Source organism: Culex pipiens, chromosome 3 (assembly GCF_016801865.2).
Source record: "Culex pipiens pallens isolate TS chromosome 3, TS_CPP_V2, whole genome shotgun sequence".
Lineage (NCBI taxonomy): Eukaryota > Metazoa > Arthropoda > Insecta > Diptera > Culicidae > Culex > Culex pipiens.
Window position 1 is genome coordinate 24,565,657 of NC_068939.1, and position 13,057 is coordinate 24,578,713.

The following is a 13,057-nucleotide window of genomic DNA, read 5'->3' on the forward strand; positions in this document are numbered from 1 at the left end:
TGAGTTTTTTTTTAAAGGTCCAATAAAAAAAAACAATTTTTGCTTTTAAGGTGTTTTTTAAAACCCCTTACTCAAGGCGGTTTCAAAAACACTCAAAAGGCAAAAACTGGAAATTTGGTTTATTGGACCTTTTTAAAAAAACTCCAAAAATCTTCATTGGCCCATTTATATTGTTTTGCTTGAACTTTTTCAAAACAACCACACTTCAAATTAATTCCAAGCAAAGTAGCCTGTAATTCTAAAACAAGGAAAAAAACTAGACCAGACATTCAAGTCCATCCTGCTCCCTCAACCTAGATTGTTGTGCAAAGATGCGATGCAAAGCACTAAAAATAACCATTTGGCACACGATACACAGACTCACACACGTTGGAGCAGCAAATGAGCAAACAATTAAACGGGAGCGCCCCTGGCGGCCGACGACTGATGTGGACGCGAGAGACTGAAACAACAAAAAAAATCTTAGTTTTTTGCCAAGCGGAAGCAAATTCGAAATAAAAGAACATCCCGCGTCGCCTTTTTTGTTTTCTGTTCTACTATTCTTTTATTTTATTAGGATGTCATGTGTAACGTTGAGCCATTTTGGCGGGCCTGCTGCTGACAGGGAAGATAGAAAGACAACTCTCCGGATGTCAAAACGGGGCGGAAACATCACAACAACAAACGAAACCGAGGGGAGAGAGGCACCTTCTCTCGCGTGCGCAAAACAAAAAAAAATTTTGACTCTTTTTACTTTTTAAAGTAAAGAACGCAACCATTGTTGAAGGATATTATCATTATTATGATTATATTAACTTATTATAAACTAGAAGAAGAATAAAATCGGTCATGAATACAACCGCTAGCGTAAACAAAAAATCCTAGGTGTAAGTGAGAAGGACGGAGACAAAGCTAGCAAACAGTCACTCTTGAGCGGAATCCCTTGGGAGACCCCGCTACGGTATATGAGTAAGAAATACGCAAATATTTATAATGCAAACACAAACAAAAAAAACAAGCAAAAATCTATATACTTATACATAGAATATATATACAAGCGTACACAGAGTAGTAGTGCAGGAGAACACAAAATCCATATGAGAACAGAGAAATCATCACGAAGTAAAAAAAACACTAGTAAGGGCATAATTGCAAACACTCACTCACACACACACTTGCTAGATAAAACGAAGAAGAAGCTATAATACACAAACACATCCACAAACATCACACACTGTCTTCATTTTCCGTGGACTTTGACGTTTTAAACAAAAAGACAACAACTCTGTAAAGTAAGCGAAAGAAGGAAATACTCTGCTGCTGGAACTACTCACTCGAAATGGAAGCTTAAAGTGGTTGGTCGAAAACTTTAGTGGAAGGCGAGGGGAACGTCACTTGGAGGGTTTTTTTATCAATTTTTTAAACTCAGATTCACAAAAAAGTTAGATTGAATTTTGTACTGCTAAAAGCAATGGAAACAAGGGCGTCTATACGCTAATCTTCAAGTGACGTGAGCAGGATGTTTTTTTTGTGTACACTTCGTTTTCAGCCCATTAACATTGTTTTGCTCGATTTTTGTGAGTTTTATTTGGGTAAGTTCTGGTTTGGTAATTTTAACACACATTGAATGTCTGTCAAAATGAAGGCACATTCGAGCATCTGACGTTTTGCCAACTAATGTGTTGGTGAGATCAAAATTCTTCTCTTAATCGAACAAAACGGATTTGCTAATTCGAATTTAAAATTATTCGAAATAGCGGATCCAAATTCGCTAATTGTAGCAACTGACAGCTGTCAAAAGCTTGAAACTAAGTACTCTAAAATCTTCGATCAATGTGTTTGAAATGTCAACATCAGTTTCAATACTGGTGTTGACGTATGAATACGTTTGAATTAGTGAACATTCGGGTTAGCGAACAGTTAGCTCTGTAAAAAAACTATTATTCTACAGATTTATAATTTTTAAAAAAGAAAGAGAAGGAGAGAGATTAGCTGCAAGTTCTGTTGTAAAATTCTCTTGCAGTCAATTCTAAATGAAATTCTTATGAAATTGTTGACAAAGATTAATTTGAAATTTAGAGAAGACATAATTTGAAATTGTGCTGGTGTAATTACACTATAAAGTCTTCATAGATTTTATTGAGCAAAACCTATCTGAATTTGTCAAAACAAAATAATATGAGCAATCAATCCTGAGTGAGATAAACCGCTCACTTTAGCGTGCTTTGGCTGTCAAAGAAGGAAACGAAAGCACCTGTGTTTTTCGATCCAAACGAATCATCGGTTATCCATCTGTTGACGACGGTGTAATTCGTCATGATTGATTGCTGAGCTCGGCGAACGTGCCTCGGCCGTTCGACAATGTTTTCCGCAAATTCTTTGCGAAACGATGCCTTTTGCAAGCAGTGAAATGTGAGTTAATGGATTAGGATTCGAATTTCAACATTTTTTAAACAAACTGAACATCAGAAAACTGTGTTAATCGAAGAACCAAATGTAAACAAACAGTTCAAATAGTGGATCAAGCTGTCAAAAGTCAACCACGTGTGCGAAAATTGTCGAGTTCATTCTTCCTGTATTCCTTCAGTTTCTTGAAGTCGCATACTTCGATACCCTTCTTATCTCGATATCCTTTCTAGCTCGATAAATGCCTCCCTCGATGGTCTCGTGGATTTCATTTGCTTTAGCAACATTTTCTTTTTCTCGTGGCTTGCATAGACATTTCTCTTTGCAAAACAAAGCTTTGAAGAGAGTTTGCAAAACGGAGCTTTGAAGAGGGGCACTTTCTGTAAACTGATGCTTCCCTTGCTCGATGACCCCTTGAAGATTGACAACCAGAGGAGTTGTCTGCAGTACCAGAATGATGACGTTCGCCAACACTTCCATCGTTTTCGAGTGTAGTAGTGCAGCGCGTACTCAAAATAGCAATCGTAGAAGAAGAACAAAGTTGACTAGTAACGATGATTATTCTTTAGTTTCGGCTTTTTTCGATGTCACCTCGGGTGCTGCCCCGATGAAGAGGAAAAGTTAAAACGTTGTTGAATCCATGTAAAATAAATCTCACTACAAACACAACAACAAAATTGTTAAGGTGAAAGAGGCAGCCGCGGGAGATTGGCGATAACTTGTCAGACGCAGTTCCTTTAATTTGCCATTTAGATATTTTTTGGTTGTTGACTTTTTTTTGTTGTTATTCGTGCTTATAACTTTTTTTTCTTAATTTGTTTTTTTTTCTCTTGTTGAAAACGTAGAATCTTGTGCAGATGATAGCAACAGCAGCGACAGCGAAGGCTCCTTCCTCACACAAATATTTTAGTCAGTCAGGAGGGAGCCAAGCTTAAGAGTAGCTATTAAGTTTTGGCCGAAAGAACGAACATACATTGTTAAATAGTTGTAGCCACTAGGAGGCCTATAACTGAAAGTGAGCATTTTCTTTCGTATTGTTAGTCCTCCAACTTTTTTTTTGTTAAACTAATTTCCAAAGGTTTCGGCGCCATGTTTTTTGTTTGTTCCCCCCAGATGGTGTTTGTGTGAGCCAGTATTTTTAGTTGAACTGGACCTCACACTTACATGCACACCTGGCTAGACTCGGTTAAGTAGAACAATGACACACTCATGAGCGGCAACATTTGAATGAGGAGCGTGTGTGAAAGAAAAAAACCTGCAAAATGTTGCTCAATTTATCCTCATTCATTTATTCCAAGGACGAAAATCGGAATGACAAACCTGTAAAATACTTGCAAATAATACTAGCCCGTACAAGTGACTCGAAAGTCATCGTGGAACACAGTAAAAGTCCACGCAAAAATGATCTAATAAAACAATAATTTATGTAGCTTAATAACTAAACTAAATACACGTACACACTCATATATAATATATAACAAACAAAACAAAAGGTACTTATTAACACAAAAAAGTGATCGTGCAAAAGATGAAAAATGAAGATAAAACAAGCGAATCGTGAAAACTTAAGGTAAAAGTAGAAACAAAAACAATACACAACCGACACTAACACATGAACATTCAAAGCGCACCACGACATGACGACTCACCAACACAACCACACTACGTAGACGTGCACGCATTTTAAAAACAGAAGCATAAAAAAATCGAAGGTTTCAATACAAGCATGAAGCACAGAGCAGTCTTGCAGCAGCAGTTTAAGCAAAAACAAAAACAAACAGAGATCAAGTCGAAATGTTTTGATATGAAATTTATTGTTATTGTTATCGATGAAGATTACACCTCCCTCAGAAGAAAAAAAAAGAAAACAAATTGAAAACAAAACGAAACGAAGACACAAGATTATTAAAAGTGAAAAAAATTAGAAGAAGAAAAAACTTGTTATCAATAACAGTGAATGTATAATTGGCCACACCAAAACACCCTTCCGTTACCTCCCCCACAACTGTCTGTCGAAGCGACAAACTCACACACAAAAATACACACACACACACAAACAACAAAAACAAAACACAGAAAAAAATCAAATGGTGCACGATCCGCTCTCAGTACTACGCGCGTAGATCGGATCAGTTTTGTTCTGTCACTGTTTCGAGTGATTCTTGTGATATTCTATTACCGTTATTGCCAAAACAACGAGGATTCCCCCTCCGGCCCCCCTTGAAACTTTCCTATCTTTCTCTCTATTGTTGTGCTTTAATCCGTTGTTGTGCTTCTCTGAGAATCGAAATCGCAAAAAAAAACCGCTGAGCAAATAGGGGGGCGTGGCTCGTCAATGAGAAGTACTAGATTGGTCACGCCCTCTCGCTTCGCAGCGGTTTGCTCTCCATTCTAAATCGAAACATCGAAACAAAAAAAAACTGAATGCATTAGAATCATGCATGGCTCACTTTTTGGCATTTCACGCAAGGTAGAGTGGCGAAAGATTCGGTGATAATACTCGTAGATTTTAGCTCTCGGGAGAGAGCGTAGAGAGCAGCGCGCAAAAGTAAACCCAAAACGAACTCACTAATACATGCACGTGGACAGCTGAAAGGAAATCAAAACGAGTACTTAAATATCTCTTACTCCTAGTAGAGCAAACATTGAAACACAACAGTAAAAATAACAAATGCAACCAAATAGTGAAATATTTAACAAAAGCTAAAATAAACCATTTTAATGACGATTCCCAACACAAACGAACACAGCATGAAACCATAGAGGTTCCATTACGGAACGGAAACATTGTTATCGAATGCTGCTTAATTTGAGAGACCGTATCGACTTCTACACAAACACACTGACACGACACGACACGTTCACACTAACACAAACTTGGTAGTGCTTTAATAAGGAAAACAACTATAACACACACACACAGATGGACAAATGAAACGATTCGCTCCTTCACTCACACACTCTGCTATCTGTCGGCGACGCTCGCTCGTAGAATTACTCTCACAAAAATACAAACACACAAACAAACCTACTCACACAATTGAACGTAAACAGAGTGTCACAGAAGAAAGCAAAGGTGAAATTCTTTTAACTCTCTGAACAACTCTGCGTGTGTAGGCGCGTTAAGGTTGGCAAGCGGGCATAGAGAATGGGCGGAGAATCTCTTTTAACAAAAAAATTGTAGTACTATTGGTAAACAAATAAACATACAATGACGGAGGAAGATTAAAAACGGAAAATCCTAGCGTAATGAATGAAGTAAAAAAAATATTATCTCTATTGAGATATAAATTTATGTATTTAAACGAAGGAGGAGTAACAATTGCGAATATAAGCAGAAAAACATGTAGTGACATAACTGACGAAATGAGAATGTAATTTATTTATACATAACACGTAAGCAATAAAAATATATATAAAAGAGTAAGTGAGCAAACAAAAAGTAAGGATAAAAAGAATAAACATAAACTAAACATGTATGATCATTATATACACTATACAAGAGAACAGAAGAAAAAAATAAGAACCTATTGACATTTATCCCATTATTTAGAACAAAAAGAAGATTGAGCCAAAAATCTGGCCTGAAAATAAAAAAAAAAAATATTAAATGTAGTGAAAATGGAAAGGAAACATAAATAGGAATGATATTTTTAACGGAAGAACAAAGCAAGCGCTGACACACGCGCGTACATAGGTAGCACGAGAGGAGACGCAGGACATGCATAAACCTATGACAACTAGATTGGATATTAATTTATACATAGACAATTATAAGACAAAAGGCAAACAAATGAAATATATACACACATTGTCACGTATAAAATTAAAGAAGAAAAAACCAGAAAGAAAAGGAAAATAATAAATTCTACTAAAACAAGTCGGTGATATTTTTAGAATATATTAATCAAGTAAGAAAATTATACATTTACATTGAAACGAAAACGTTTGGTTTTTTACCGTAAAAGCAAAGCGTGAACGCAATGAAATCTCGACAACAGCAAACATTCAAACCGAAACAGGAGGAAGACAGCACTGGCAAAGAACGATCGTTGAGTGTGGACTCGGAACAATTTGCTAGCGATTTTTATTTACCAACGAACTTTGCCTATTCTACTCCTTGATTCTAGTACCGCAGTAGTACTAGTTGCTGATGTCCCAAGAAACGCCTCCAAATCCGAAGCTCGCCCAAAGACAAAGTAAAAACAAACAAAAAAATAACTTGTTGTAATATCGAATGTCTTCCAAAAAACCTTCGTATATCGATTCGTTGTTCAACATTGGTTTTATAGTGTTATTGTTTTTTTGGAAATTTGCCACGCTGAGAGGACGGCAAAAAAACGAGCGAGCGCGTGGCCAAATTGTTTTGGTTGTCAAAAGTGCAGTACTAGATCGTGGAAAGGTGGTAGTGTTCTGTTGTTTTTACCGAGTTACGTCAACGAGAGATGTTTGGGGGCGTTTCTTTGCGATATTTACTATTTCTTCAAACTTTTCTTTTGAAGCGGTTCTAGAATACAAGGAAGGCACGGAGCTCTTTTTGTTTAAATTTGTGTTTTCCCGAATAGAACAGCGAAAATCAACTTATGCTAGATAAAAGAGGAATGTTTCAGGCGCGATTTAGAAACCTAAATTTTTCCCAACTTTCCTTAGGGTGCCGAAACCTTTGCCTGTAACAACAAAAAAAAATCAATCGAAAAAACGAATCCCAATTCCAAGCCAGCAAACATTCCTCTCCTATTGATGCGGACAATAATTGAATGAAGTGAAAAAAAGCAAACGAAATTTTGCCATGCAAAAGCACGATAAAATCACATTTTTAGATGAGCATTTTTGAAAGGCGCGAAAACCGAAAGAACGAACGGCGCTAATTTTCTTTCGCGAAGCTCCAGCGAATTTCAGCAGTTTTTTGACACGGAAAAAATATCGCAAAGTTAAAACAAAACATCGTTATTTGATCTTTTAGAAGCGTTTCGAGTGAATTAAAAAAAAAACAAACAGCGGAAAGGTTTACCGAGTGAACGAGCAAGACTACACGTATTGGAAATGGTTTTTATTACAAGACTTAATTTTTGAGGGTAGCGAAAGTGTGCGTTAAAAAAAGGATACTTACACGGAAAAGATTCTCTTGCCAAAATAACTGTTAAGAACACGATGAGATCGGCGAATGAGCATGTTGAACCGCTTCTAGGCGACGATTAGGACAATTTTAAATCAATAAAAACCACTTAGCAAAACTTAACTTTGTAAAGGAAAAAAGCAAAAGGTGATAGCTACGTGCTTCGATTTTGTTGAGCTGTAACTACTGCTGGATGAGTTCAGGTTAGGCGTGAAGCTGGCTCATTATAACCTTTAATTTTGTTTACTTATTATTTATTTATTTATTCTAATTTATTAAATAGTTCAATTTACTTTGAAAAAACAAATAGCCAGCTTTCAAGTTGAACGAAATAAGCCTTTAACTGTTTTAATAAAGGATCCTGATTGCGCGGTTCAATTACTGCAAGTCACTCGCTTGTCGTCGAGTAAATCACTTGAATCGTCATGCCGCAATCAATCGTGAACTACCACGATTCGCAAGCAGTCAAGCGGAGCGATCGGCTCTGTCTGAGCCGGTCACATACGATCAAAGAGAGAGAGAGAGCGAGAGCGAGAGAGTGATTGAGAGAGAAAGAGATGGAGCAGAAGAGTGAAAATCAAAGAGAACGGTCTGTGACAGCGATTGCACGAAATTTGAATGTGCTTTCAGTCAGCATTCATCAAAGCGCCCGTCATGATCGTCATTATGGAGCGACCGTCAGTGAACGCACACGTAGTTGAAACGAACGAAAACCAAGCTCAACACTCAAGTTGCCGGCTGACCCAAAAGCTACGTGTTCTTTCTCTCATGTTTTCTCTCTTTTTTGCTCGTGCAGTGTTGCGTGGTGACAGCAATCATTTGAATGCATGCGCTCATTCCTTTGTGTGCGAGGGAACCAACGAAATCATTCGCAGAAAAATGTCAAATGACCAATTTGTTTTCGCAAACGAAAAGCAGAACTTTGAACAATCAGGATCCTTGGCTTTCACTTTTTTTTAAATCGTCTTTGGCGTGCTTTCTGTGACATTTGTCATGTAATAGTGCTGGATTGCCTGCCTTCAACAACAACAAAAGTGACATTTTAAAAAAGTGTCACCTGAATTAATTTTGAGATTATTATACCATTTTATTACCACTAAACAATTTCAAAAAAAAATCGCAAACGTCAAGAGAGCATGACTGTGACGAAATCTGCCGTTAGATTATTTTAATCCTGAAACCCCTAATTTATTATCATTTTCATGCAAAGCGGAAAATCAACCTAAGAACAATAATGAAGAAACGAAATTATTTTATCCTAAAAGCAATACAAATCAGTGAATACCATAAATGCGCGAACGCGTGCTAAATTTTTCCAGCGTCAGAACAACTTAAAATTGACAGAAAAAAAACCCTATTTACTTCCTCGAAGCAAATGGCGTAAATCTTCTCGCGATGTGCAGAAATAAAACAAATCAATCGCAATCGCAAACACCTTGTTATGATTACCTTACGAGAAATCAATTCATCAACTGACACCTTTAGGCGAACAGAAAAAAAACATGCGTCAGACATTGAAGGGCAGAAGCTGACAGATTGTGTAAAATAAGGTGAAAATTTTCAAAAAAAAAAGAATAAAAAAAAGTACATATGGTTGTGTCAAAAAGAAGAAAAAAATATACATGAAAAAAACATGAGATAAAAAATACACATGAAATAATACACATACACATGAAAATACAACTAAAATATACTATACATATTAGTCTGTAAACCAATAAAAAAAATAAACAATAGAGAAAAAAAATCCGATAAAGCTAAGAAAAAAGAAAAACAAATAACAAAAATAGATTATTTATACACTCACGAGCGCGGCGATATATTTATGGCAGCGAGTGATGAGTCGATCATCTCGACCCAAATTTGCTAGCAATTTCCGAAATTTTCACTATCTATCATTTTAACACATTCTGTCACTGTCTCATTGATATTTTGACTGTTTTAATTACCTTTTTCGAGAAGTAACATAACCAAACAGTTCGACTGCCCCAGCAAACGTCAAATCGAAGCAAACTGCTGCCACTCGAACTTTTTCTATTTCTAGAAAAGATCTGCAAGCAACTTTGAGTTGATTTGACGTTTGCTAGGGGAGTCGAAGAAATAAAAACAAATCACTTCGTGCGACAGCCAGACGCGTTTGACAGTTTATGCATGCCAAACAATCGAACCTACTCTAAAATGAGTAAATGAGGCGCCTGTCAGATTTTGGTAACTTTCACTCAGAAATCAACAAAAAAATGAGCGCAATTCTCCCAAATCTGAGTCGTTGCCTGATTTCTTGAGTCAGACTTCGAAATTACAAATGTTTGTTTTTTTTTGCAGGGGGTTTGACATTTTTTAGAGCAGTGTTTACTTAATAACACTATGCAGTATAATCTGTCAAACGCTTATAGTTGGGATAACTCATGTGAATTTTCATTGGTTTTTTTGTTTATTTTCTCTATCATCAATTTTTTGACACAACCAAGAGGTATGTAATTTTCAGTACCATGATTTTCAAATTATTTCATCTGTTAGGTTACACTATCCACACTTGAAAATATTTCCACTTATATCTTTTACATAAATTAAGCTATAAATTTTATATATGAAAAATAATGTGATAGAATTAAATTATATATACTATTGTACTGTAAAAAACAAATCTAAAACTGGTATATATACACAAAAATATATATTAAGACGAAAGCAGATCTAGTAAAATGATCCTAAGCGGTGGAATATTTTATTTCAAAGAAATCTTTATAGCCCCATATAAACCATGATTAGCAAAACAAGTAAAATCAAGAAATACTTCATCGTAGCAAAAGCAAATGAATAACAAGAAATACAAAAGAAATCAAACTGAGCGCTATAAAATTATTATAGTAAAAGAAACTCACATTACAACGGTTAAAAAATAACAATAAATAAATCCCGTCTTAAAAATTTTCAAAACAAAGCATCAAAAATGTCTTGAACATTTTTTGGCGTCTCTCATCAAAACATAACAAATTCCAAACTTTTACCAATTGTTTCTCAAAACCTGATTCTTTCCTAAGTTCCTTAATTGCATTTTGCCAAGAGCAAAGCTTTCTCACCACCATCAATTAAACGAAGCTTTTTCGTCTCTTCAAAAATCAATAAACGAAAATCTGTCAATTTCACATCAATTCGTAAACGAAGAAGAAAAATCAACTGTGTCAATCACGCTAGCAAAAACAAAAAGCCCACGTTGTATGAGAAGGTGAACACATTTTGACAAGGAGTAAAGGCATAATAATTAAAAAGTATGAATCCAATTAAAACGCAAAAAAGCAATTATTCACAATATCAATTAATCAAAACAAACAAAAAATAAATAAAATGAGTCACACTCTCCTATCATAGCAATCAATACTTGGAAACTATAAGTGAAATCTTCGAGCAATTAATCCATTTCAATTATCTGCGAATCTAAAGTTGAACCTGACGAAGGAATGCAGAGAAAAAAAATCAAATCAAATTCACACGCTATCAACAAACTATCTTAGTTGCTACAAAGTAAATCAAAGCAAGCCTACTACCAGTTAGATTTTAACCCTCTACTTTATCCCAAGCAAACAAACAAACAAACAAAACAACTAAACTTAAACATAACAACAGAAAAAAACAAAACAACAAAACACGCACGGTCTAACAAACCTCGTCGTCGTTAGCTCTTCTTTCAAGTTTGAAAAATTTTAGAGACAGCAGAAGTAAACAAAAAATCAACACAGGCACAGCCTTTTGCAATATACTTATGACTACTACTACAACCACAAATGAAAACAAAACAAAAAAAGAAGAAGAAGAAAGTGTAGTACGGTAAGTCTACTACTACAACTTTAAAAACTCTAGTACTGCAGCGTAACACACACACGGTGGTCTCTTTTAGCTCTACTTTTAACCAGAAAACCAGAAAAGAAATAACACAAACACTACTACAGATCCAAAATCACACTTTTACTAACTCTCAATGAGAAAACAAAGGAAAACAACAAACTTATGCCGTAAAATAAAAAAAAAAAATAATCAAAAATGTGCATTCTTATTTATTCAAAACGAGAGAAAACAAACCATGCAAAAGAACACACAATTTTAGCCTACAGCAAATATCATCAAGCACATACTGCAATTATTAGCGAGCGCAAGTGTTAGAAGCACTGCGTAACCAAAAGTACTCTAACCAGATTATTTTAACGCAGAAAGAGCAGCTTAAATCGTCCTTGATTTTCTTTGGAAACATAAAAAAAGGTTTATGCAACAAAACATTAAAAAACATTATTTATAGTTTAACTCATTACCTCAACCCTCCCTTGAAATAAACTGAGCAAACAAAGAAGTTGAGCAAAAAAAAAACTTGACAAAACAGCCAAAACAATCCCCACACTCACTCTAAGTTGTGTTTCCAATCACATTCTCGCAAAACAGAAACAAAACAGTTTTGAAAATGGGCGTCACAAAACAGCATTGGCAAACAAACTCACACACACACAGACTTACACACATGAATTCACATGAAAAAGGCTGTAATTTTAAGAAGACGATGAGACGACGCGGAGGCAGCTTCAGCGCGTCATGAATGACGGAAGCTGAGCAGAAATACTTGAAAATGAGTAAAAAAAACAATAAATATTATACTTAGATTGTAACAGATGATCAACAAATGATGACAAAAAAAAAAATCTTTAGAAAAGCAACTAATGCGAACAAAAAAAAACAAAACAACACACACACTATTAAAATGATATATATTAAAGAAGAAGAAAAAAACAAAAACAAAAGAGAAGAAACATCTCGAAAAACACTATTAACACAATGGAAAGGTAAAACGGAAGAACAGCAGATTAAAATGGTAATGTCAAATGTATTTAAGTGTAAGTGAAACAATACAAAAAGGAAAATAAAATCTATACATAAAAAGAAATGAAAAAAAAAAATCTAATAAAACCACGCGTAAATTTAATGATCCGAACATCACAGTTTATTTCCTATAAAAATAAAAATTTACACCAATCATTAGCACCAAGACGTTGTACTAAGCACTGAATATCACATTTCCTTTCGTCTTTAAGGAGCACTCTCACTGGCTAGGTTAGGCTACGGGATCGTCCTCTTCCGAAGATATTGAAGATTCGTTGTATAGTCGGTGGTGGCGCTGCCGTCCTTTGAGGAGGATGTGAATGATGCTAAAAATGGTTTGAAAAAATGTTTTATTAAATTTGTTACTTATTTCACAAATTGACATTTTTGAAGTTGATGTCAGTAAAGGAGGTATTGGACTATGGCAAACAAACAAACAAACTAGCACTTTTTTGTGTCTGACAGTTTGCAGCAAATATATGCAGGCTTACGTTTCTGCAAACAAATTCAGGAAAACAAGCAAAGCTGGCAAACTACCAAACTGTCTAAAAGTTTCTTTATTTGCGAGTTTGTTTGTTTGTTTGTCATAGTTCAATACCTCCTTAAACGTTTCAGTTTCGTCAAGGTATGATAGATTTGGGCTTCCCGAACACGCTTCAATCGACGAAAGCTAATTTTACTAAATTATGTGCT

General features: G+C 35.4%; 1 protein-coding gene across 1 annotated transcript in view; it reads right to left on the bottom strand.

Annotated features, from left to right (window-relative positions):
- Window positions 1–198: 198 nt before the first annotated feature.
- LOC120430950 (uncharacterized) overlaps window positions 199–13,057 on the bottom strand; it is a 28,864-nt gene continuing 16,005 nt past the window's right edge. The window contains exon 8 of the mRNA XM_039596073.2: window positions 199–12,690. Coding sequence (XP_039452007.1) covers window positions 12,597–12,690 — 94 coding nt within the window. The 3' untranslated portion in view covers window positions 199–12,596. The remainder of the gene's footprint in view (window positions 12,691–13,057) is intronic.